Below are 27,834 nucleotides of genomic sequence, written 5' to 3' on the forward strand. Positions count from 1 at the left end.
CACTAGGGGTAGCACACCCTCCCCAACCCGGAGAAGGCACTCTACCCTTTTCCGGCTCAAGACCATGGTCTCGGATTTGGAGGCACTGATCCTCATCCCGGCCGCTTCACGTGAGAGCTGTAGATCACGACCTGATGAAGCCAACAGGACCACATCATCTGCAAAAACATAGATGCGATCCTAAGGCCAACAAAACAAATCCCCTCAACACCTTGGCTGTGCCTAGAAATTCTGTCCATAAAAGTTATGAACAGAATCGGTGACAAAGGGCAACCTTGGTGGAGTCCAAATCTCACCGGAAAAAAGTCAGATTTACTACCGGCAATGCGGACAAAGCTCTGACACTTGTCCCTATATGACACCGGTCATACAGGGACCTAACACTCCCTACTCCCGGAATAACCCCCACAGGATACCCCGAGGGACGCGGTCGAATGCCTTCTCCAGGTCCACAAAGCAGATGTAGATTGGTTGGGCAAACTCCCACACACCCTCCAGGATCCTACTGAGGGTGTAGATCCAGTGTTCCCCGACCAGGACAAAAATCACATTGCTCTTCCTGAATCTGAGGTTCAACTATCTGATGGACCCTTCCCTCCAGAACCCTGGAATAGACCTTACCAGGGAGGCTTAAGGGAGTGATTCCACTGTAGTTGGAACACACCCTCCAGTCCGTCCGTCCGCCCAGACACACTACGGAGAAAACTCATTTCAGCCACTTGTATCCAGGATCTCGTTCTTTCGGTCACGACCCAAAGCTCGTGACCATAGATGAGGGTAGGAACGTAGATCGACCGGTAAATCGAGAGCTTCGCCTTTTGGCTCAGCTCTCTCTTCACCACAACGGATCGGTACAGCGCCCGCTTCACAGCAGACGCTGCAACAATCCGCCTGTCGATCTCCCGCTCCATCTTCCCCTCATTCGTGAACAAGACCCCAAGATACTTGAACTCCTCCACTAGGGGCAGCACATCCTCCCCAACCCGGAGAAGGCACTCTACCCTTTTCCGGTTCAAGACCATGGTCTCGGATTTGGAGGCACTGATTCTCATCCCGCAACTCGGCTGCGAACCGCTCCAGTGAGAGCTGTAGATCACGCCCTGATGAAGCCAATAGGACCACGTCATCCGCGAATAACAGAGACGCAATCCTAAGGCCACCAAAACGGATCCCCTCAACACCTTGGCTGCGCTTAGAAATTCTGTCCATAAAAGTTATGAACAGAATCGGTGACAAAGGGCAACCTTGGCGCAGTCCAACTCTCACCGGAAACAAGTCCGACTTACTGCCGGCAATGCGGACCAGACTCTGACACCGGTCGTACAGAGACCTGACAGCCCTTATTAAAGGGTCCGGTACTCCATACTCCCGGAGTACCCCCCACAGGATCCCTCGGGGGACACGGTCGAATGCCTTCTCCAGATCCACAAAGCACATGTAGACTGGTTGGGCAAACTCCCATGCCCCCTCCAGAATCCTGCTGAGGGTATATAGCTGGTCCAGTGTTCCACGGCCAGGACGAAAACCACACTGCTCTACCTGAATCCGAGATTCGACTATCCGACGGACCCTCCTTTCCAGAACCCCTGAATAGACCTTACCAGGGAGGCTTAAGAGTGTGATTCCTCTGTAGTTTGAACACACCCTCTGGTCCCCCTTTTTAAATAGGGGGACCCCACCCCAGTCTGCCAATCCAGGGGAACTGCCCCCGATGTCCACGCAATGTTGCAGAGCCGCGTTAACCAACACAGCCCCACATCCAGAGCCTTAAGGTACTCAGGGCGAATTTCATCCACCCCCGGGGCCTTGCCACCGAGGAGCTTTTTAACAACCTCGGCAACCTCAGCACCAGAGATGGGAGAACCCGACTCTGAGTCCTCAGGCTCTGCTTCCTCAATGGAAGACGTGTTGGTGGGATTAAGGAGGTCTTCAAAGTATTCCGCCCACCGACGCACGATGTCCCGAGTCGAGGTCAGCAGCACACCACCCCCACTGTAAACAGTGTTGATACTGCACTGCTTCCCCCTCCTGAGACGCCGGATAGTGGACCAGAATCGATTCGAAGCCGTATGGAAGTCTTTCTTCATGGCTTCTCCGAACTCTTCCCACGCCCGAGTTTTTGCCTCGGCGACCAGTCAAGCTGCCTGCCGCTTCGACTGCCGGTACACATCAGCTGCTTCCGGAGTCCCACAAGCCAAAAAAGCCCGGTAGGACTCCTTCTTCAGCTTGACGGCTTCCCTCACCGCTGGTGTCCACCAGCGGGTTTGAGGGTTGCCGCCGCGACATGCACCGACAACCTTGCGGCCACAGCTCCAACTAGCCGCCTCAACAATAGAGGCGTGAAACATGGTCCATTCAGACTCAATGTCCCTCGCCTCCCTCGGGACGTGTTTAAAGTTCTCCCGGAGGTGGGAGTTAAAGCTCCGCCTCACAGGGGACTCTGCCAGACGTTCCCAGCAAACCCTCACAGTGCGTTTGGGCCTGCCCGGTCGGACCGGCTTCCTCCCCCGCCATCGGAGCCAACTCACCACCAGGTAGTGGTCGGTGGAGAGCTCCGCCCCTCTCTTTACCCGAGTGTCCAAGACATACGGCCGCAGATCAGATGAAACGACAACAAAGTCGATCATTGAACTGCGACCTAGGGTGTCCTGGTGCCAAGAGCACATATGGACACCCTTATGCTTGAACATGGTGTTTGTGATGGACAATCCATGACGAGCACAGAAGTCCAACAACAAAACACCACTCGAGTTCAGATCAGGTGGGCCATTCCTCCCAACCACGCCCCTCCAGGTCCCACTGTCATTGCCCACGTGAGCGTTGAAGTCCCCCAGCAAAACGAGGGAGTCCCCAGGAGGGGCACTCTCCAGTACCCCTTCCAAGGACTCCAAAAAGGGTGGGTAATCTGAACTGCTGTTTGGCGCATAAGCGCAAACAACAGTCAGAACCCGTCCCCCCACACGAATGCGGAGGGAGGCCACCCTGTCGTTTACTGGGGAAAACCCCAACGTGCAGGCACCGAGATGGGGGGCAACAAGTATGCCAACCCCAGCTCGGCGCCTCTCACCATGGGCAACTCCAGAGTGGAAGAATGTCCAGCCCCTCTCAAGGAGACTGGTTCCGGAGCCAGAGCGGTGCGTCGAGGTGAGTCCGACTATCTCTAGTCGGAACCTCTCAACCTCGCGCACAAGCTCAGGCTTCCCTCCTTCCTCCAGACCCCTCTTGAAATAGGGGGACCACCACCCCAGTCTGCCAATCCAGGGGAACTGCCCCCAATGTCCACTCAATATTGCAGAGTCGCATTAACTAACACAGCCCCACAACATCCAGTGTCTTAAGGTACTCAGGGCAAATCTCATCCACCTTGGGGCCTTGCCACCAAGGAGCTTTTTAACCACCTTGGCAACCTCAGCACAAGAGATGGGACAACCCGACGTGAAGTCCCCAGGCTCCGCTTCCTCAATGCAAGACGTGTTGGTGGGATTGAGGAGGTTTTTGAAGTATTCTGCCCACCGACACATGACGTCCCGAGTCGAGGTCAGCAGCACACCATCCCCACTATAAACAGTGTTGGTACTGCACTGCTTCTCCCTCCTGAGACGCCGAATGGTAGACCCGAATTACATCAAAGCCATACGGAAAGGTGCAGTCCTCCAAAGCCTTCTCACGCCTGCATTTTTGCCTCAGCGTCCAGTCGATCCGCCTGCCGCTTGTACTGCTGCTACCCATCAGCTGCTTCCGGAGTCCCACAGGCCAAGAAAGCCCAATAGGACACCTCCTTCAGCTTGACAGCTTCCTTCATCACTGGTGTCCACCAGCACGTTCAAGGGTTGCCACCGTGACATGCACCGACATCCTTGTGGCCACAGCTCTGACTAGCTGCCTCAACAATAGAGATACGGAACATTGTCTACTCAGACTCGATGTCCCCCACCTCCCTCGGAACATGTTCAAAGTTGTCACGGAGGTGGAAGTTAAAGCTCGGTCTCACGGGGGACTCTGCCAGACATTCCCATTAAGCCCTTACAATACGTTTGGGCCTGCCAGGTCTGACCGGCTTCCTCCCCCACCATCGGAGCCAACTCACCACCAGGTTGTGGTCGGTGGAGAGCTCCGCCCCTCTCTTAACCTGAGTGTCCAAGGTTGCAGGTCAGATGAAACAACAACAAAGTTGATCATTGGACTACGGCCTAGGGTGTCCTGGTGCCAAGAGCACATATGGACACCCTTATACTTGAGCATGGTGTTCGTTATGGACAATCCACGACGAGCACAGAAGTCCAACAACAGAACCCCGCTCGTGTTCAGATCAGGCGGGCCGTTCCTCCCAATCACATCCCTCTAGGTTTCACTGTCATTGCCCACGTGAGCATTGAAGTCCCCTGAAATGTAATCTGAACTGCCGCTTGGCGCATAAGCACAAACAAAAGTCAGGATCTGCCCCCCACATGTATGCAGAGGGAGGCCACCCTCTTGTTCACCGGGGTAAACTCCAATGTACAGGCACCGAGATGAGGGGCAACTAGTATGGCCACTCCTGCTCGGTGCCTCTTACCAGGGGCAACTCCAGAGTGGCAGAATGTCCAACCCCTCTCAAGGAGACTGGTTCCAGAACCAAAGCGATGAGTTGAGGTATGTCCGACTATCTCTAGCCAGAACCACTCAACCTCGCACACCAGCTCAGGCTCTTTCCTCATCAGATAGGTGACATTCCACGTCCCAAGAGCCAGCTTCTTCAGTCAAGGATCAGAATACCAAGGTACCCACCCTTGGCTGCCACCCATCACACAAATCACCTGACCCTTTTGGCCCCTCCGACAGGTGGTGAGCCCAGTGAAAGGGGGACCCATGTCTCCTCTTCAGGCTGTGCCCAGCCAGGCTCTATGGGTAAAAGCCAAGCCACCAGAAACTCACCAGCGTGCCCCACCTCTAGGCCTGGCGCCAGAGTGGGGCCTCAGTGACCCGTGTCCTGGCGAGGGAACATTACGTTCATTTGTTGTACTCATCATAAGGGGTCTTTGGACTGCTCTTTGTCTGGTCCCTCACCTTGGACCTGTCTGCCTTGGGTGACCCTACTAGGGGCATGAAGCCCCTGACAGCATAGCTCCTAGGGGCACTCAAACCCCTCCACCACGATAAGGTGGCAGCCCAGGGGAGGGGCTGTCTTATATATGTTCACCAAATATATAAGCATAAATATAAAGAAATCACATGTGATAAAGGAACTTTTTGGTCAATTAACCTAATTAAGGGATTATTATGCTTTACATTGGTTTTGTAGATGAATATAAAGAAGACAAAAACTGTTTTTAGATATTAAAAGGGAACTGAAGGTTCATAAAACCTTTTCAAGATGGGAGCATGAGAACACTGTTTTCAATGGTGATCTCTCCTTGCTTTGTGCAGGACTTTCTGGGTCAGATATTCTGCACACTTGGAGAGATTATCGGCTCCTCTGGTGGCAGACTGGAAAGGATGCTCTCGTAAGTATACCATAAACTTTTATATCTTTATCTTTTTTTCATTTATATAAAATGTATATAAAATTATTTGTCTTTTTAATGTCCCATTACTTTTTCCATTTGTTCATGCTTGTGTTTGTTGAATGACCATCATTAACAATTTGAGGAAATGCCAGACCCACAGTACAGTTTTACTGATAAGGACTTTTATGTTGGAACCTTTGGAACAATGTGATGGGGTTTTGAACTGTTAGACCTTTATTTATAACCACAGAGGTCTATGGAACTGTGTTGGTAATAAAGGTGAATATAGTGGAACTAAATGAATCCAGTGACTGTTACTATAGTACAAAAATGCACATGTTACATTTAACGGTTTAATTGTTGTTTAAGGTGAGTGACTGAATTATAGTCATGTTTTGTCACGATTTGGGTTTTCGATTCTGCTCACAATAGTAGGGATCACTCACCCAGTGACTCCGCCGTCGGCTCCGCCCATGGGTTTTATCCAGACCCAAATTTGTTTTTGGAAGTCGAGGCGGATCTCATTGTAAATCTTCGCCCCGATCTTTTTCTTTGTCCGGATCAGTTTCCTGATTACGTGGAGGAGGCGTGCCCACCAGCGCGTATTCACGCCAACTCACCTCCACAGGCAGATGCAGGTCCGCTGCGCTCCTGTTCAAGTCAGCCCCGTAAACACCACCGTAGAGCTGCCAAACAGAGCTCCTTCTCTTCAGTAAATCAGTCAGCTGTGTCCACTCAGCCTTCATCGGCTCCTAATTTTTGTTTGCCTGAGATCTGCCCTGCGTCTGTTACAATCGTGTGTCCACCAGGGTCTGCCGTCAGTCTGCGAGGTGGGGTCCCAGGGGGTCTCACCACCCACTGTTGAGGAGGGGGTCCAGACGAACCCTTACCCGGACCTCAACTCTGACCCTCGTCGGGCTCCTGAGTGCTGTGGTCCTCATCTTAACCACAAGCATCTCGATCCTCGCCGAGATGGGAAGCATCAGGTTCCTCGGCGAGACGAAAAGCGTTGGGGTCTCGCCGAGACAACAAGCACCCAGAGTCCCATGGAGACTTTGAGATCCTTAGGCCTCTGCTGAAGCTCTTGTCCCCACACTTTCAGTTAGACAGCAAGCTGTTGAAGTGGTTAATCAGACTGTCTTTGTCCGAGGTGCTGGAGGGGCCCCTGCTGAAGTTTCTGGTTTCTAGATGCCTGCCCAAGTCTGAAGCCTGTAGCCAGGCCCCGCCTGAAGCCTGTAGTTTGGCGCCACTGGAAGCCTGTATAGAATAGAATAGATTCAACTCTATTGTCATTGCACCGTCACAAGTACAAAGCAACGAAATGTTTTCTGCTTTTAACCCATCCCCTAGTTTGGCACCACTGGAAGCCTATAGTTTGGCACCACTGAAAGCCTGTAGTTTGGCGCCCTCTGAAGCCTGTAGTTTGGCGCCCTCTGAAGCCTTTAGTTTGGCGCCCTCTGACGCCTGTAGTTCGGCGCCCTCTGAAGCCTGTAGTTCGGCACCTCCTGAAATCTGTAGCCCGGTGCCTTGTGAACCCTGCAATTCAACACCTTTTGAACTCTGTAGTGTGTCGCCTGAACCCTGTAGTCTGGTGCCTTCTGAGGCTAGTAGTCGGATACCCCTGATGCTAAACTCACAGCTAGTCTCTGGTTTAGCATTAGGGGGGCCTGCCTTGTCGACTCCACCAGACCACCTGACCCGCCGGGGCTGTCCTCCGGGACGTCCGCCAGACCACCTGACACGCCAGGGCCGTCCTCCGGGATGTCCGCCAGACCACCTGACAGGCTGGGGCCTTCCCCCGGGATGTCCGCCAGACCACCTGACATGTCATGGACGTCCCCCGGGGCGCCTGCCAGACTTTCGGACTAGTTGGGGCCTGTCCCCGGGAATTTTCTTTAGACTGCGCCCTGTTGGGATTGTTTTTTTGATCCTAGTTTATGTTTGGACATTTGTTGACTCTGGCCCTCAGTCCTGTACCTCCCGCCACCCACCCGGGCTGGGTTGTTTTCTGTTTAGGGTTTTGCACATTGTTAGGCCGTCTGGAATCCGGCCTTGAGGAGGGGGTTCTGTCACGATTTCAGTTTCTGCTTATGGGTTCTTTCTGGCGTGGCTTTGATTTAGATGTGTTGTTCTGTTTAGGTTACCTGTTTTCTACCTGTCACTTTATCAGCTCTGTTTGGTCTCCCCTCAGCAATCTGTCAGCTCTCTTGCCCTGATTAGTTCCACCTGCCTTCTTGTAATTTGTTTCACTCCGTTTCACCTGTTCACTCTACTATATAGTCCTGCCTCAGCCTTCAGTTCTCTGTCAGATCATTAATGAGCCTTTTGGTGAGTTTCTGTCCAGCATTCTATTTTCTGATTGATCCTGTTGACGTTAACCCAACTGCAGCATTTTTGACTTCTGCGCCAGCCTGATTCATTATTCTGATTTTCCTGCCCTGTCTGACTGCCTACCCATTTTTCTGACCTGGACCTGCCATGACATCTGTACTTCTGTCTGTTTTTGGACTGCTTTTCGTGTACCGGATTTTGGACTGCCATTCTGACTATTGAGCCTGCCTGTCCCTTTATTATCACAATCTTTTTATTAAATCCTGTGTTTTCTTATATCTCGCTTGTTTGGTTTGAATACTGGGTCTGCCTGATTCACGTCCTTGACATGCTTAGCCGTGGTTACTTTCAGAAGAGTCAATAGCCAAAACATTACTGTGCTATCTGCTATTTCTTTTGTGGTTTTTAACGCCTTAAAAATCACAAAAAGAAAATATACAACCATATTTTCTCGGGAGGTTGCATTGGCACTGTTCATTTACATGGCAATGCTGAATACTTCTTATGACAACGGCGCTATTTAGAAACGGGTTCCAGAGTGCAATTGTTTGAAAACGTCCCTGTTTCTGCTGTTGTATAAACAGGAAAAACAGAACTTTTCTTACAGGTAATTTGGCTCATTCGCAGTATGTCAAGAATGAGTAAAAATGAAAAAAATAAAAATAAATAAAATGGTGGATAGCGGAGTACAGTTTTGGCTACTGACACTTCTCAGTGTAACCATGGGTAGGAAACACTATAATTCAACGTTACTCGCCTTAACCAACAGTTGAACTTCATCATCTGTCCTTAAGAGAACCATCAAGAGCATTTACTTGTTGGGTAATAGGCATCATGTATGTGCATGTTAAAGAACATCGCAACACTAGTGTTGAAATTTTTTTATTGTAGTTTTATTTAGAACGTTGCTGTAGATATGTGTTAACAGAAACTAAAGTCCCATTTTTTTATGGATGATTGTTGTGTAAACAGGGCCTAAAATTGTAGGCAGCTGCAATGTTGTGCCTGTGTGCATTCATTTCTACTGTTTTCTGACAGATGCATGAGCCAGGGATTCCCTGTAAGAATAGTTCCATTTCTACTGTTCCCGACAACAGACACTGGGATGTTTTCAAGCCATAAAACAAATTTCAAACTGTGCCATTGTCAGAGGAAACATGTGATGTTGTCATCTAAATCAGGGTTTCCCAAAGTGTGATGCAGGGTGCGCAAGATGCCACTAGGGGGTGTGTTAGCTGAAAATTGTAATGGCGGGTCTGACGGTGTGTTTTATGGGGGCAAAATTGTTGCTTTATTATTTGCAAATGTGTGTGGAGAGTTGTGTATCTGTATCTTGATTTGTGTGTGTGCAGTGGGATTTCAAAATGTGTAAATAAATCTGTAAATGTGTGAGGAGATTTGTGTGTCTGTACAACAATCTGCAAATGTGTAAAACTACTTGTGTGTAAACCGTTTTGCAAATGTGTAAAAAAATCCACAAATATGTGATCTACAAATGTGTACTGAGATTTGTAAATGTGTAAAAAAATCCACAAATCTGTATTCAGATCTACAAATGTGTACTAAGAGTTGCAAATGTGTACTAAGATTTACAAATCTGTACTAGGATTTGCAAATGTGTAGATCAATCTGTAAGCACACACAGAGACACTTATGTCTGAAGTATTTTCGCTTCAACTCCCAGAAGTACAGACAAACCATTGGTTACAAGTGAAGCGGTTTCTCGGTTGGCTCTCTTTACACACGTGATTTTTGCTACACTTCTGCCGTGTGAGATGCACAAATGCATAGGGGATTTGTATATGCAATTTCTTGATTAAAGCCCTGAGCGCAGGCTCACAGGCTCAAAAGCTGCCCAGAGTGCAGGCTCACAGGCTGCCTCTTCCGGTTGCGGGAGGTCACGTGATATCTGAGCGTCATGGAGAAGATGGAGAGATAGAGAGACCCTTTATTTATTTTTAAGAAGTCGTCATTTGTCAGAGGAATGTATTTCTGCACTGATGAGTGACAAGGTAAGTCATGCATATAAAGCAAGTCGCCTACTTGAAATTTGCACAATTCCACAGTTATTTATAGTTACCAACTATGCTCTGGATATACTTGCATCACTCTAGTACAGTCTCTGGTTCTGTTTACACGGTGAAAACAGGTTTGCGTTGCTTTTGTTCTGTCCATTTACACACTACAAGGTTTAACTGTTGCTTAAGGGGACTTTCTGCTATAGCTGTGGGTTTATTTACAGCAGTTTGCAGCTGAATCAGTACACCACCAGCCGCTGTTTTCTTCTTCTGGGTTTTCCAAATAAAAAGGTAAAAAACAAAGCAACTGGACTTGTTTTCCGTAGTTGAAGACGTTTAGGTTCCTCTCCAGGAAGCTTCTTCTGGGCAATTTCACGCGGAGCTTCAAAAATCACAGCACTACTAATGGTGCATGGGAATTACATCTTCTAAGTACTCAGTGTAAACAGGGCATGTGACTGCAAATTTCCCTATGCCTTTATGAATTTTAATTAAATATAATTAAAATAAATTTTAATTCACCACTTGTAAGGCTAATTAAAAGTATGTGTATTCTACACAATGAAAGCGAGGCTAGATAAAGCTAAATTTATCCATATTTTATTGTGTCAAAACAAAGTGATGAATACAGAGCTTTCTACCTTCCACCTTTACTGTTTCCCCCACATCCGGGAGAGTTAAGGTGTGGAGAAGCCCCAAAGAAGCGTACCACCCAGACTGTTGCATACCCAGAGTGACGCATGGGGGTGGATCAGTGATGGTTTGGGCTGCCATACCATGGCATTCCCTTGGCCCCATACTTGTGCTAGATGGGCGCGTCACTGACAAGGACTACCGAACCATTCTGGAGGACCATGTGCATCCAATGGTCCAAACATTGTATCCTGAAGGAGGTGCCATGTATCAGGATGACAATGCACCAACACACACAGCAAGACTGGTGAAAGATTGGTTTGATGAACATGAAAGTGAAGTTGAACATCTCCCATGGCCTGCACAGTCACCAGATCTAAATATTATTCAGCCACTTTGGGGTGTTTTGGAGAAGCGAGTCAGGAAACATTTCCTCCACCAGCATTATGTCGTGACCTGGCCAAGAAGAATGGCTTAAAATCCCTCTGACCACTGTGCAGGACTTGTATATGTCATTCCCAAGATGAATTGACGCTGTATTTGCCGCAAAAGGAGGCCCTACACCATACTGATAAATAATTGCGGTCTAAAACCAGGTGTTTCAGTTTCATTGTCAAACCCCTGTACATTAAAAGTACCTTTAACAGGTGCTCTGAAAGATCCTTTTGAAAGGAAGTTCTCTACCTCAAGATGATGACCTAACTAGAACATGATCTATGCGTATTAAAAAAATGAATACATGGATCTCAAACTTGAACATGAGAAAATCTTTTTATATACAAGATACATAAGTCTTTGTTAGAAATCAGGGCACTATTGCGCTAAATGCATTTATCAATTTTACAATCAACTTTGAGGAATATAAAATAAAAATAATGCCATATAGAAAGAAAAGGAAAATAAGTACAGTTTAAACACATGCTTCAAAATTTTTACCTTCATAGCAACAGCAATAATTTGACTTCAAAAACTTGTATTTCACAATGTTGTTGGAGTAATCTTTTAAACCAGTATTTATGTTCTATATCTTTGTTAGCAAAAACAAAAGCTAACTGATTCTATTGTGGCTCACTTCCATATGTTCCTGAAAACATATGACCATTTTGAGTCAAATGGTAAGCTTTCTTTTGAAATATATTACATAGTGGTATCACCTGAAACCCAAAACATTTTAGATCAAATTGGACTTTTTCCATGAAAAGATTTGCATGAAAAGAGTTTTTCAAGCAATGTCTGTCGAAGGACATGTCTTTCACCTCTTCCTTGGTACTCGGAGCAAAAACCTCCGGGTGGCAATTCTGTCAGCAAAGGTGGGAATGTAGATGACCAAGCTCTCATCATCCATGCTTGCTATAGCTGATATTTCACACTACAAGAACAATCAAATTATGGTTATATCAAAAAAAAAACAAAACTAAAAAGACTCTTAAGCACATGACTATTAATCTTTACAGCAGAATTTATGATTAAATGCATGACATGTTTAAAAAAAATTAAGCTGCTTATCCTTATCTCTTTATCTTTTTGTCAGCCAATTTCATTACCATCCATGAAGTACATTGTCAGTCACAGGCCCTGTTTACAGAGTACTTAAACGGTTTAATTCCCATGCCGCACCACTAGTAGCGCTGTGATTTTTGAAGCTCCGTGTCAAATTGCCCTGAAGAAGAAAACAGTGGCTGGCGGAGTACTGTTTCGGCTGCAAACTGTTGTAAATAAACCCACAGCTATAGCTGAAAGTCCCTTTAAGCAACAGTTGAACCTTGTAGTGTGTAAATAGACAGAACAAACACAACGCAAACATCACCGTGTAAACAGAGCCAGAGACTGTACTAGAGTGATGCAAGTGTATCCAGAGCATAGTTGTTAACTATAAATAACTGTGGAATTGACCAAATTTCAAGTAGGCGTCTTGCTTTATATGCATGACTTACCTTGTCACTCATCAGTGCAGAAATACATTCCTCTGACAAATGACGACTTCTTAAAAATAAATAAAGGGTCTCTCTGTCTCTCCATCTTCTCCATGACGCTCAGATATCACGTGACCTCCCGCAACCGGAAGAGGCAGCCTGTGAGCCTGCACTCTGGGCAGCTTTTGAGCCTGTGAGCCTGCGCTCAGGGCTTTAATCAAGAAATTACATATACAAATCCTCTATGCATTTGTGCATCTGACACGGCAGAAGTGTAGCAAAAATCACGTGTGTAAAGAGAGCCAACTGAGAAATTGCTTGACTTGTAACCAATGATTTGTCTGTATTTCTGGGTGTTGAAGCAAAAATACTTCAGACATAAGTGTCTCTGTGTGTGCTTACAGACTGATCTACACATTTGCAAATCCTAGTACACATTTGCAAATCTTAGTACACATTTGCAAATCTTAGTACACATTTGTAGATCTGATTACAGACTTGTGTTTTTTTTTACACATTTACAAATCTCAGTACACATTTGTAGATCTGAATACAGATTTGTGGTTTTTTTACACATTTGCAAAACGGTTTACACACAAGTAGTTTTACACATTTGTAGATTGTTGTACAGACACACAAATCTCCTCACACATTTACAGATTTATTTACACATTTTCAAATCCCACTGCACACACACAAATCGAGATACAGTCACACAACTATCCACACACATTTGCAAATAATAAAGCAACCATTTTGGCCCCATAGGCCCCCAGGAACTTGGAGGCCCTAGGCAACTGGCTAGTTTTGCCTAATGGTAAATCCGCCCCTGCTGCCAATACATGTATTTCACCTAATTTACATCTCTTTCTTCTATGCATAGGATTGTTGTGCAGTTGGATGCATTTAAGTCATTTAATGTTTAATCAAATAACCCTCGCTCTGACAGGTATTGATCTATAAATATCAGCCCAATTTGGCTTTGATATCTGGACAATTTGTGAAAGAGGGATTAGAGCACTAGCATTCTCTAACAGCAAACTCTGCACACATATGGAAGAAATGAGTGACAATTTATATTCAAAAATAAGAATTTATTAACAGAAATAAATGGCTGTCCAAGGATGCTAATAATAATGTTCTTTACCTGAATTAACAACATATTTCAATCAACAACTCTTCTTTACTCGGCTAGTGAAACTTAATTAAAACTACTTAGCAAAACTAAGATGTACACACAAAAAGAACAAAAGGACAAATAAAAAGGATCGAAAACCATCACTTTCTCTTAAGCTACACAAAATACCTTTAATCAATATTAATGTTCCTTAATAATGTTATACAAATGCTTGTGGCAGTATCAGATGATTGTGGAGTGAAATAAAAACAAGGGTAATGTATAAACTAATTGTAGTTATGTTTAACTTGGATAGTAGCAAATTGATAGCTGCTAATGCTTGTGGACTCAGAGCACGTTTAAAATTGACTTTTTTGTCATACTAAAGGGTAATGAGCAGACCAGAAAACACAAATATTAATGTCCCATTAGTGTTTGACCCTCATGTAACCCTCATGGAAATAAAGTTTTGTCATAACCTTAAAACACAACCTAAAACACATTAACTTTAGGGTTTAAGCGTGCAAGCAGGTAGCTTCCCTGTCAGCTTCAGGTCTTAACCCTAGAAACGCACCATAAACACATCAGAAGTAAACAATACCTAATTGTTTCGTCACAAAATGTCCTTGTTTTCTCTGCCAAACCTTATCCTTTAATGTGCCCTGTTCTGGTGACTCTGGGACACACTAAGCAATGAGTTGTTTCAGGGGCCCGAGCGAGCTGGGGGAAGGCTCTCGTTTTGGGATCCAAAGGTTCTGGATAAACTCTGCTGGGTCTCCAATGGGACTGCAGTTGGGCCTGTCCACATATCAGGCCTATAAAGTCTTTAACAGGACAGATCAGCAGTTCTTGCTACTTATGGAAAAGCTTTGCAGAGCTTTTAGGGTGCAGTTCATGGCTGCCTCCAGCCGTAAGAAGAGCTTCATACAGTCTCAGGTCAACTTTTTCCTGCAAAAGCTGAGAGAAGGATCACAAGGAGCCTGTTTCTGTGGTGGCTGGCTGCCTGCCTCTATGTCTGTTTTCAAAGAAAGACTGCACTTAATTTTGTATAGAGTGCGGGGAAAACGTCTCTCCGTTGTGTGAAACTCCCCAGAGCTGCCTGCCTTTCCAGACAGTGAAAAAAGAGGGCAGTGATTCTCCACTGTGAACTCCTGGTGTGTTCACGGGACAAGAGGGTGATTTGAATCGGGAGCAAAGCTGTCCTAGAAAGTTCCTGCAGTCTCATATTTCTCATGGTTAACAGATTACAGTCTGATTTTTATATTCCTCGTGGCTGAAACTCAACACCAACAATATTCACCAAGACCATGTCTTGCTGTAAGATCTGCTTTGAATTTTTTGTAGATATAATATAATGCAAAGAAAGAAAAGACCCCTCACTTTGTCAGTAAGAAGAGCATCCCTGCACTGTTTATGTTTTGTTTTGGATTAGCCTGCCTCTTCATTTTAGATATTGTGCTGCTAAGACTAAATCAAACCAATAAGAACGTTTTCTCTAATTACCTTAAATTCTTACCTCATTGTTCTTTATAGTCTTCCAGGAATCTCATGTTCTAAATTAGATATCAGAATTATTGTAGCATGTGTAGGATTGTGAATTTCAGTTTCCAATGCAAGCAAGATGAGATGTTCAACAAAGGCTCTTGGAAAAAAGATCCTTTAAAATCAAATCATAAGACAATGTAGCAACTGGGTATGATGAAAGGCGAATGAGTTGGTGATAAGACCAGAACAAGAGGGGACGAAATATAAGATGAAATAAGACAAGCACTTAGGGCCTCCTTAGAGCCAGTAATTAAAAATAAAACATGTCCACTGCCCACATCCAACAAAATAAATAATTAAATAAGTGGAAATGATTAATTATGTACTTTTGTATTCCTTTCTCTGTACTCACACTGGCCTGCCCTGAATGGTGATGGGAAATTTCACACGGGATAAGAAACGAGCAAAGTAATTGGCAGTGAGAGGGCACTGAAGACAATTTTCTTTCCACTGACACCCAAGTGGATTATTGAGGAGACTAGAGCTATAACAGCAGAAAGTGAATGAGAAGAGACAGAAAACAATTGCCCCTTCTAAACTTTCTGCAAGCAAGCTAGTTTCATACTATTTTGGTCTAAATAGCAGAGAAAAAGCCTGAATGTGCCATCAAAAGAAAACCATTAAAGAATTCAAACATGAGAAAATTAAATATTCTAAATGAAAGCAGGTCAGAGAGAGGCACTTTAAAAATTAATTAAATTGCATCGAGAGCGTGTCTCTGTAAAGCCCTTTGGATCCTCCGACAGCACATTCTGTTTCTGAATAAAGGAATCTGCCAAGATGATTCATTTATCCGAAATATAACAATCATCATGGACTTCAATACTTTTTCCAAAAGTACATCTACACTTACATTACTATGTAGTAATACTGAATTGAAAAGATGTAATGTAGAAGTATGTTCCAATATGAAATTCAAAAATAGCATTCGCACCTAAAAGGTCCATAACTGAAAGTAGGTTAGCAGTAAACAGGACAAAGGACACTCTTTGAGGACCTACATGTTCATATTTTGGACAAAGAAGACAGATTGTTTGAAAGGGGTGTGAAGGAAGCCATCTACGTTAAGAGAGAAAAAACAACCTTGAACAGAGGAGGAGGCCTTAGGTTCCAACTCTCAAAAACTTACAATACAGCAATAGGATTAATTCCAGCCAATCATCACCTTAACTCTCACCCTCATTCAGGTGATCAAAACATTATTCCTTTAAGCCAAGCCAATACCAACCCTAACAACTCCTCGTTACAGAGGAGTGGACCAGTTTCGGTCCAATCGGCTGGCTTAATGGCTTTAACGACCGCCCATTACTAAGGGGGGGACCTGTAAAAAATAACCTCTACTCCTTGTACTCTGCTCATCATTTCTTAACAACTACTCGCTTCCATACTTCTTTACTCTAAAGCATTGCTTCTCAATTTATTTTAAAACAAGAACCAACACAGTAAATCCTAAGGTTTCCAAAAACCATCAAACCAACAGACTTGTCAAAATACCTGCACAACATAACTTAGGTTTCTTTGAGCTTGTTGTGTTTTACCAAAAAGATAAAAATAAAGAGAAAAAAGCTACAATGGCCTTGTGTGGTTTGATTGTGCATTCCATTTTTACACAGCTCCAAGTGTAAAATAAAACAAAAAAAAAAACTTTAATTAGAACAGTAAGTGGTTTTATAACCAACCCTTAGCTTAAGGTTAACTTGAAAGATTGCTAGATGGCAAAAAATGTGTATTTCCACTTCTGATGTTTGTGTCTCATTAAATCTTTAACACCCGTATCAGTGTACAACCACCTTTAGGGAGCATGTTTTCTGTTGTTTTACCACAGAAAATACAAAGAAGTTTACTCCAAATCATGGAGTTTGCTCATAGTAATCTTGCCACTGACATAATGACAACATTGCTCTTATTACCATATTTTTTAGACCATAAGGTAAACTGGAATATAAGGTGCACCATGAATTAACATGTCTATGTATGTCTTTGTCCACATATAAGACGCACTGGATTATAAGGCGCATTTCCCAAGTGTGTAATATCACTCTACTTCTCCAGTAGGGTGACCAGACATCGCCGATTTCCGGGGATAGACCCCTGGCAAAAGCTGTTCCCAGAAATGTCCCCAATTTCAGTGTGTCCTGATGGAGTAAAAAAGTTTAGCGCAACAATGTAATGAACCGGAAACAGCTAAACCAGTCTCTAATTGAGAGATAGAACTATCTATGCCTGCCCACCACTGACTGTCGGGAAAGGAATTCATTTCTTGGCCAGATCGTTCTGTAATGAACCAGAAGCTGGACCCCAGATTCACCACAACAGGTCAGTGACGTTTTTACAAAGTTTATCAAAAAGGCGTCGGCTATCGGGGTTCGCGGCTCACGCTCACTGGCAGGAACCTCCTTATAATAAGGAGAGCCGGGCAATTCGGACACGCTTCTCTGAAAGCTGGATCCGTCCGCCGGCGAGCAAGGCTGGAGCCGTTGAGCGGCTGGGAGGCAGTCAGTCCGAACGGGACTTTCCGAGAGGGGTTTGTCCAAGGGCAATCCAGATCCGGTAACGGGGAATCCAGCAATCCAAACGAAGCACAGGGGGAGGAGAATCCGAGCGGGGGTCCAGGTCCAAATCCAAATCCGGTACTCAGGAAGGCAGTCCAAGGGTAGGGATTCCAGAAGACAGGGTACCAGGCAGACAGACACAGGCTGGGAACAGGCAGGCTGAAACAACAGGTAACAGGTCGGAGTCGAATATCAAACAGGCTTAGTCAAATAACGCTGGAAGGTTCTTACTGTGAAGCTCGAGATGATCTTGCACTGGAGACTGAAACTGACTGGGCCTTTATGCAGCTGGAAACAGGTGGAGCCAGTAAAGGTTAATTGCAGAGGGGTGAAGAATGAATAGCTGCTGATAGAGAGACGGATCAGCTCCAGTGCCAGGATCATTACAAACAAGAGGTATTTACCCAGTCTTGCCACTGTCCCGACATAATAGAGCTTTGCGGAATGCACCTTCCCCACCCCATCAGCATTGCAGTTCAGACAAAACAAAACAATGACGAGGCAGAGATTCTGTGCTTAACAAAATCAGACACGTCCCCAGTTTTCATTACAGAAATCAAATCTGGTCACCTTAAGGAGGAAATACACTGGCGGCGTAACGTAAGCGGCACAGCTTATGGGCGTGTTTTTAAAAGCATAAACTTATATCAGATGGTGGAAAGTAAGCTCCACAGCAGCATGTTTCTGCAGAGCGAAGAAATTTCACCATGGGTAAGTAAAGTAAGATGACATGTATCATGAATTGGCACTATATAAATAAAATTAAATTGTATTAATTAAAGAAAGACAAATTACAGTAAAATATGGGTAAGGTAATAAATTACCAGTAATATACTGTTATTGGAATTCTAAACAATAATAACTGAATTTCTATCTTTACTAAATGAAGAGACGGCGGTGATGAAGTTCCAGCACTTTTATTGAGAAACAGAGCAGAGATCACATAGATGGAAAGTAATCGCACCCCACGGTCCCGCTGCAGTCTGCATCTGCCCTGTCTCGCTTTTTGGCTCCCCCTAATACTGCACAGTGGCCTTGGCATGAGACAAAACAGAGACAGTCTATCCTAGACAATAATCATTCTACACAGCATTTGCACAACATTTGTTTGGCCTTGCAATCAGCAAACAGTGGATGTTATACACAGCCATGATGTCCACAAGCCTCCTGTGTCCGAGTGGTGTGAGGCCATAGTGACTTCAGAATAATATTTTTTATAACATATACCCTATGCTTTGATCACTTAAAAGTCTGTGTATGACCATGTCTGATTAGAAATCACATATTTTAGTTTGTTTACTTGTTAGCTTGTCACAACTACATCATCCATGGCGCTTTGTTTTCATTAACTCTTATTTTTGGATACTTCTGGAAGTAAACCTTGACACGGGAGGTTGTTTTCCCGTTTATTCCCCTCCCAACAGGAGCATATACGCATCTGTAATTAGAACTTCAATCTAAATTAGGCGTCACATAGCGTAAATATGTGCATTGTACGAATGTATTATGCTTCTAGTGTACATTTATTGACTGATTAAAATGAAAAGCTAACCTAAGCGTAGGATGCGAGTATGCTGTTTTGCTGCGCTCACGCACCACAACAAGTCTGGTGTGTTTCCTCCTTAACACCGCTCTCTCCTCAGAGGGAGAGCTATCCGTTTCTGCCAGAAGGCCAGAGTAGTTGGATTACACTGCCCTGTTTCTAACATAAGGCCGAAATAAATGGAACTTTTATAATTAATTAACTTACTTGGTTTGATGTTGCTAGTGCTTAATCAGGGTACGGGCTGCTTTACATGAATGCCATTCTAGTTTGTACATTACAGTCAGGCAGTCTTGTAGACTGCTCAGAGGACCGATCAAGTAGTGACACAGTGTACCATAATAATAAAGTCGTACGTACATACTTTAACAGATTTTTGAGCTCATTGTACGACATAAAATAGGTCAGTAAGCACAATGGCAATCATTTGTAAGGTTCTCCGGATTATAAGGAACCCCATCAATTTTTTAGAAAATTTAAGTATTTTAAGTGTGCCTTATAGTCCAAAAAATATGGTAAATTAAATGGCAATGGTTTCCTGGTTTGCACCTATTTGTAAAGCTAGGTTCGGTCATATTACCACAATTATGTTCTGACTTCAGGGTATGCAGCCACCAGCATCTGTTCTTGGTTTATTCTTACCCACTTCAGTTTTTACTGGATGTTCTCAAAACAGATGTATGTTTGAAGCCATGATGAATGTGTTTTAACAGCTTTCCTTTATCCATCTTTGTTTTTATCTTGTAAATTGATGAAAAAAAAAGACAGCCCCAGGACTTTGAGCACAGCTATAAACAGTCTTTCTGAAACACAGTTTACAGAGAGAAAGTAAGAGGTCCAACATCTGCCATTACCATTACCAACATAGAAAGGACTCCTGGATCAATGTATGCCTTGTTTGTGTCTCTGCTCTGTCTTCTCAAACACCCAGTCCAATGTGGGAGAAGGCCGCTCACTCTGAGCCTGGTTCTGCTGGAGGCTTCTTCCTCATTGTAGAGTTCTTTTGGTGATAGGAGGAAGGATCTTTTGAAGCATTCCTTGCTGCACAGTGACAGCCACACCGAGCTGTTGAAGGAACTGCTTAACGGTGTCATCTGTGTTGTAAAGGGGTTGAGAGATGTTGTTTGTAATTGCTGTCAGTTTAGCCAACATCCTACAACCCCTTCCATGTGGAATCCAGGGAACAGGCTATCAATGAACTGGTCATCCTGATCACTTTGTCCAGTCTAGTCCTGTCTTGTTCTGTGTAGCTGTTCCTCCAAATAGACCACAGTGTAAACCACTGCAGTGTCTTAGAACATCCCGAGTAGAGCCCAGCACATATTAAATGACTTGTATCCTCAAAAAGTGGAGGTGACTTTTGCCTTTCGTGTACAGGTCATTGGTGCGTATGGACAGGACCAGCTTATTGTTAAGGTAAACACCTGTGGTAGGTACAGTACTTATATTCCATCACAGTTTCAATGTCCAAGCCTTGGTTATTCATGGTGAGGTGGTAGTAGCCTTTCTATCGTGATCAATCACCATCACTTTGAGAGATGTGTCCAAGCATATTCATAGAAGGTTGAGTGAAAGTAAAAAGTGTGTTAGGAAAAGGCAAACCAGCAGCAGAGATAAATGCACCCTGGAGACAATCGTCAAGCAAAATCAATCAAAGATTGAGACAGTCGTTATGTCATTCCTGGCAATTGCAGGACTAACTCTGTCAGGATTTTGTTTAACGATGAACTCAGAACACACACGCAGGACAAAAGTTTGAGAGATTTATTGAAGGGTAGATGATTGATGGGAGATGTAACCGGAGATGCAGAAATACGGAGGCTCAGGGGTGCAGGTGAAAGCAGGAGCTGACAGCCTGGAGAGAGAGACTCCAACGAAGCTGGATGGCATGGCACAGAGCTGAGCTTTCTCGGAACGGCTATTCAGGTTAGCAGGTCACAGGAGACTCCATGGCATTGATCAGAGCTTTCTCAGAGCGGCTAGTCAGGTTAGCTGATCACTGGAGACACCAGAACACAGAGCAGAACTTCCCAGGAACAACAGTGAGGTACAAAGTCTTTCAACGAGGCAGGACTAACCTTAAATGAAAAAACAGAAATAGATCTTCCAAGACGAGGACGAGGACTGACATGGACTGGATGATAATAGAAGACGGACCAGCACTAGAGTGAGGCAGAGGGAGGTTTAAATAGGAAGACTAACAGGTGAAATGCATCTGACTGAATAATTACTAACAGGTGTGACTGACTGCAAGGAGAGTGAAGTGAAGGCTGAGTGGCAGGGAAGGAGGAAACTAAAAATTAACAATGAATAAGGTCAAAACATAATCCAAACAATGTGGAAAAACTGAGAATAATAGTAAACCAAAGCCGAATCAAAACTAAACCATGACAAACTCCCTAACTCCTGCGGCACTGTCGGCCACAGTGGTGATGGTGAAGTCAAAAGAGAATCCGACAAAGGTGAGGCAAAAAGACAACGATCCACAAAAAAAAACTATCACTGGTCATAACCTGGTAGTCAAACAAGAATTGCAGGATGGTTTACTCACACCAGGGTTTTCAAAGATCTGGCAGCTACACACTGGGAGAGACAGGTATATACTGTGATCTCCCCAGGCGCAGCAACTCTGCCTAATTAGAGTTGCTGCAGGTGTAACTGCTCAGACATGATTGTCAGAGCAGAGCTGATCAAGCAGAGAGTGATGTCACAGTCCCTGCAGACAGGATCAGACAAACAGTATCATTACACTTCTGTGCTAATCAGACAGTAGAAAGATACATACAGATCTAACATTCCTAGATGAGAAATCAGGCAACACTGCAGCTTTTAAGTTTAACAGAAATAACCTAACTAATAATACCTAACTTTTTAACTAATCTGTCAAAGGGTTATCATTGGGACAAGAATTAGTTCTACATGATTTTTGAAAACACGGCTACTTTTCTTAATTTTTTTTTTTTTTACAGGAAAGTCCTTGACAAGATTGCTAAAATCCAACTTTCTTACTAGATCACTCTCAATAGACATGAAATGTCAAAGTCTTTCCGTTACTGGACAAGTACACACGTGCACCTTTACTGAAGAACTTGGAACATGCACATGACACTTTTTAATAGCACACTGGACTTTTAAGTTATTGGTTAATTTGCATAAACAAAGTTAAAGAATTGTACATGTTGCAGCCTGAAAACTGGTAACCTGAATAAACAAAGCTCAGACACGACGCTTCCAATCAGGCAAACGCAGCAGGAATTTATTTACATTTTCAGATTATTTACTAAACTGAAACTCAGCTTTAATCTTCATGTCAAATAAAATATGACAAGTAAATAAACAAAAGCATTTCTTTGTAAGACAGGTTATTTTATGTCTTTTTTGTCCTCAACTAAAAACCTGAAAGCCTAAATGGTCCTTTTCCCCAAATAACACAGTGAACTTAACTTTTAATATCTCTATCACCAGTCTCATTTGCAGTTTTTAGCATCTTCTTAGCTTAGAGGCATGTTCTATGTGCACACACTCTGTAATGCACTATCACTGGTCTCATTGTGCTACGTCATCAGCAGGTTGACCGGAGCTATCTTAAAATATTATCTCAAACCACGCTCATAAAATGTAAATTACTTGGTCAGAACCACTTAACTCCAAGTTGGAAAAGTTACCAAACACAACAATGAATACTAGCAAATGTTTTCAATGGTAAACAAATATAAATATTATGTTATTACCTGAAAACAGGTAACAGGAATACACAAAGTTCATACACGATGCTTCCATTCAGGCAATCACAGCAGGAATGAGGCATCGTGGCTGACAGCTCCCCCTTTAGTCCTAAGCAGGCATGACTAACCAATCACAAGCATCACCTCTCAGAAAGATTTAGTAGGTGGATCACAGATCCAAAAAGTTTTTAACTAGGAAACTATTTTAAGGTGTTTAACCTTTTTAAAGAAAGTTTTTAAAGAAACACTTTTCTTACCTCCACTTTTAATCTTATATGAATTTTAACAACTGTTTTAAATGACCCCTGTAACCATAAATTGGTATTTTTATGTCACTACAACGGTCTTTATTCATTCCATTTCCAATGTTCAATGTGTCACACACAATTGTTTTAAAATATTTTATTGAATATTTAGGGTTCCCATGCAGGTCAGGTAGCGGCACATCCCCAGGGCCACGGCCTGTGAACACAACAACAATCTCACTTTACAAAGTCAAATTCAATCAAATCATACAGATTGGTCAAAAAGTTTCCTAAATGAGGAAACCCAGCAGATTGTATTGAGTCTTGACAAGCATTCACGCCTCCTGAAAGAGCGTAGAGCCACAGTGGACGGTTTTCTGCATTGTTGATGGCTTTGCAACAATCCGAGCATACATGACGCGACAGTGGAGAGGAAAACTCCCCTTTAACAGGGAGGAAAACCTCCAGTAGAACCGGGCTCAGTGTGAATTGTCATCTAAATCAACCGACTGGGGGTTAGAGAAGACAGAGCAGAGACAAAAACCATGTCAATGTCTTGACTCTATTTTCTATTAATTTCACAACGTATGGTGGTGAATAAGTGTGACTTTTCATTGAAAACACAAAATTGTTTGGGTGACCCCAAACTTTTGAACGGTAGTGTGTATATATATATATATATATATATATATATATATATATATATATATATATATATAGATATAGATAGATAGATAGATAGATAGATAGATAGATAGATAGATAGTAAAGACAATTAGCCCAGGGACTGGACTCTAGGGGCTCCTAGAGTTTGAAGTATGTTTAGTACTGAAATGAACAAACTGGAATCTGTCAGACAGATACGATTTAAACAAGCCTTCTTTTCCCTTAATCCCTACTGTATGTTGAAGTTTTTCTAGGAGGATATTGTGATTAACTGTATCAAATACAGCACTGACATCTAACAGAACAGGTACTGACACACGTCCATTATCTGAAACCATGAGAAAACCATTAGTATACGTCACCAGAGCTGTTTTGGTGCTATGATGAGCTCTGATGCCTGACCAAGTATAGACATTAATCAAAGGGAATATTTCCTTAAATAACATGGTTGGGATTGGGTCTAACATACAAGTTGAAGGTTTAGATGAAGCTAAAATTTTAGATAACTAAGAAAGCTCTACAGGGCTAAGCAGTCCAAACACTGATCAGGTTTTAAAGATTCCTCCAACGCTGACTCACTTATTGAGAATGAGGTAATCATGTTAGGGAGGATGCCAATGGAACCGAGGATTATTTTTATTCTCCTCTGTTAATGATGAAAATAATGCTGCTCTAACTCTGCAAACTGTCTTTTTATATAACAGAAGACTATTTTTCCAGATAAGATAGGATTCCCTTAGATGTGTAGAGCGACATTTTCTCTCCAATTTCCTAATGTTGTGCTTCAAAGAACGGAGCTCTAAATTAAACCAGGGAGCCAGCTTCCTATGAATAATTATCTTCCTTTTTCAAGGGGGCTATGAGGAAGTGGCACGATCAACAAAAGCATCAATTTGTGAATGGGAACAAATAACATCCCTGCTATCTGCTGGACATTTCTGTGACACAGAAAATTAAAAGAGGGACAGGCTCTTTAAAATTTTATACAGAATTATCTGATAAAGATCTACTATGATGAAACTTTTTGTGTGTGTGGAGAACTCTGTTAAATTGAACTCAAAGGTTATTAAAATGGTCAGATAGGACAGGGTTGTGAGGAAATATTGTTAATTTTCGCAATCAATGTCATATGTCAGCACAAGGTCCAAAGTATGAATGCGTCGGATTATGCACATTTTGAGCAAACCAATTGAATCTAGGATAGCATAAAGGCTACATTAAGGTTATAGCATTCAATCTCAACAGGAATGTTAAAATCCCCCACTACAATGACCTTGTCAGTGTTTAACACTAAGTCAGATAAGAAGTCTGAGAACTCATCTAAACCAGAGAGTAAGGACCTGGTGGGCGATACAAAACAACAAACAGAACAGGTTATTGCTTTGCAGTTTGGATGAGGAAAACTAAGGGTTAAATGCTCAAAAGAATTGCAACTATTAATTGGCCTGGGACTAATTAATAAATCGGACTGAAAGATGGTTGCTACTCCTTCCCCTCGTCCCATAGTTCTTGGGACGAGGGGAAGTTGGCTCATTTATACTAACGTAGTCCTCTTGCAGCCAGGTTTCTGTGAGACAAAACAAATCAAATCTGATTATCAATTTACAAATAGAGTCTTTGTAGAGAGAGAGACCTTATATTTAATAAATCACATTTAATTGTTTTATTTTTTGATTCAAGTTGAGTAGTATTTATTTTTTAGATTTTTTGATTTAGAAATTTTATGAATAGTGATGCTTGTACCACGAAACAACTGTTATTTTGTAATTTTCACCAAGATACATAATTGTTGATTAAAAGGCATTGCACAATGCTTCACATAACAAAAGCACATTTTCTTCACTGATGTGCGATTTCATTTTATACATTAATAAGTGTTTAGAAAGTTTTCTTGTCAAAGTCCCAAAATCATGATATCACAGTAATGTGTGTTCAGTAGCTGACATACTATCGAGCTGGATAGTGGACATTTTCTGTACGTATACTGTCTTACAATCCGAGTCACATTTATAGCTTTGTAAAAGTCTGTCGAAAAGTGAATGGTTGACATTTAGCTTGTCATGTTCGGCTTTATATGTTTGGCCCACATGCAGAAACACTCAGGGGAAACAGGTCAGATCACAAAAGTTTTATTTAACTGAACCGCGGGGTCACGAGGAAGATCTGTCACCGCAGATCGGGAGCAGCGGGGAACCAAAGCCTGGAGATCGGGTCAGTCTGAAGGAGAGGAAGACACGGTTAATTGTGGGAGAAGCTAAGGTAACTCTACGGGGAATCGTAAGCTTACCACAGAGCACGGGAACCGAACCGAGGAGGAAGTGGTGTGGACTCAGCCCGGCCTGCGGATGGAGTGACAGGCGTCCGGGAGAACTGTGGGCGGAGGCGGATGGGGTCCGAGCAGCACCGGCGGGTCCAGGGATCTGGAATGAACAGAGGGAGGAACCAGGAGAGTCCGGGGTGACCAGGGTGAATCCGGGGAGGGGAAACTCGCGCCCAACTTGGTATCACCAAGGGAGTTTGAGGAGGGGATCGCCAGAGCAGAATCTGAGCGGTTGTGGATTCGGGAGCCTGGTCTTCACAGCGCAGAGTGACACGAGAGAAGGGTTCCAAAGACACGAGTGCACTGGAGAAAACACAGGAAACAAGGATTAGATCCAAAAACGGGGATCGAAAAACTCACGGGTCTGAAGCTCAGGTGGTGGTTTCTGGCCTTTAGGCATACCGCGACAAGGTAACACTCTGGCATCCTCCCTCTGTTCGAGCACGGTTCTTATAGTGCGGCCCGGTGCTGCTGAAGTGTCTGCAGGTGTGTGCACTCCGCCCACCCGTTAACCACGAACACCTGTGGAGAGAGCGGAGGCAGCAGAGCCAGCAGCAAGCTGCACGGCCCTGCCGACTGAGTCCTGACATAGCTCAGTTCAGTTCTGATTAGAGAGGCACTGGTCAACTTCTGCACGGTGCAATTGCCATATTTTTAATATATGAAAAAGATATACAAAACTAACATTGCCTGCAAGATGAATTCTTATGGTATTTGTGCATTCACAAAAACACAAGAATCCATCTTCTACTGCTCTAGCTTCAACCATTTGTATCCGAACCAAAAACGTATTGAGCCAATCACGTTGCCGTAATGAGGTTTAAAGCGGGGGAAACCAATGCAACAAAAGTACGATTGGCTGAGCCCACAGCGAACCACCAGAAAGATGGCAGCACTATCACCTGTTTTTAAGAATACATGATTTCTTGTTTGCTAGAAGAACAGCAAGAAGTGTGTTGACTAGCTTACCTTCTTGTGGTTTATCATAGCAGCTGCTGGTTATGTTTTAATTTGATACCATGATTGGCTAAAACCAACCTTTGGTAGGAGGGCATTAGGAGTCACTTAGCCCAATCAGCTCAGAGAGTTGTGCTGAAGTCCCCTCCTTTCCCAAAACATATTCAAATGGAGCAGTTTCAGATGATAATGTGTAGAATTAGAGTGCCAAACATTAGCAATCCAGCTGGCCAGGTTAATACAAAACATGTATGGAAAACATGTTAGCCTAATATGAAAAATGGTAATGCTGCTCCCTGCGGTTACCTCAGAAATTGCCTGTTTTTGGTAGATTTTTTCCCCATAAAGAAAATTCCCTGTCAGTGGCAATAAGCTTTAATTTATTATTATTGCTATTTTTTGTTTTACATGTCTAAGTTGAGATTTACACTAAATATGTGTTACTGATAAGTGCTACAAATGTTCCAACACTTTTGTTCATATGGCAGCAGAACATTAAAATAAAAGTGCTCTTTACAGTACTTTTGAATTCATTCTTGGAGTTTGTAAATACAATGCGATTAATCATAATTAATCAGGCAAATTATGCGATTAATCGCGATTAAATATTTTAATCGTTGCCCAGCCCTAATATATATATATATATATATATATATATATATATATATATATATATATATATATATATATATATATATATATATATCTCATACAAATGTTTCACATGATTCTTGCAAAATTCATTATACTTATTATACTGTGTGAAATAAATGCAAAAGTGGC

General features: G+C 43.3%; 1 protein-coding gene across 3 annotated transcripts in view; it reads left to right on the forward strand.

The window, feature by feature from the left end:
• The window catches only part of LOC105933703 (copine-9), a 299,289-nt gene that overhangs the window by 93,290 nt on the left and 178,165 nt on the right, over positions 1 to 27,834 (forward strand). For 2 of the 3 annotated variants that reach the window (XM_036151288.1, XM_036151289.1), the window contains one exon: positions 5,407 to 5,483. In XM_036151288.1, the coding sequence (XP_036007181.1) occupies positions 5,407 to 5,483 (77 nt within the window). Of the gene's footprint in view, positions 1 to 5,406; positions 5,488 to 27,834 lie in introns of those variants that run through there. The other variant, XM_036151290.1, reaches the window with a different exon arrangement.

The sequence above is a fragment of the Fundulus heteroclitus genome, chromosome 20 (assembly GCF_011125445.2).
Source record: "Fundulus heteroclitus isolate FHET01 chromosome 20, MU-UCD_Fhet_4.1, whole genome shotgun sequence".
Taxonomy (NCBI): Eukaryota; Metazoa; Chordata; class Actinopteri; order Cyprinodontiformes; family Fundulidae; genus Fundulus; species Fundulus heteroclitus.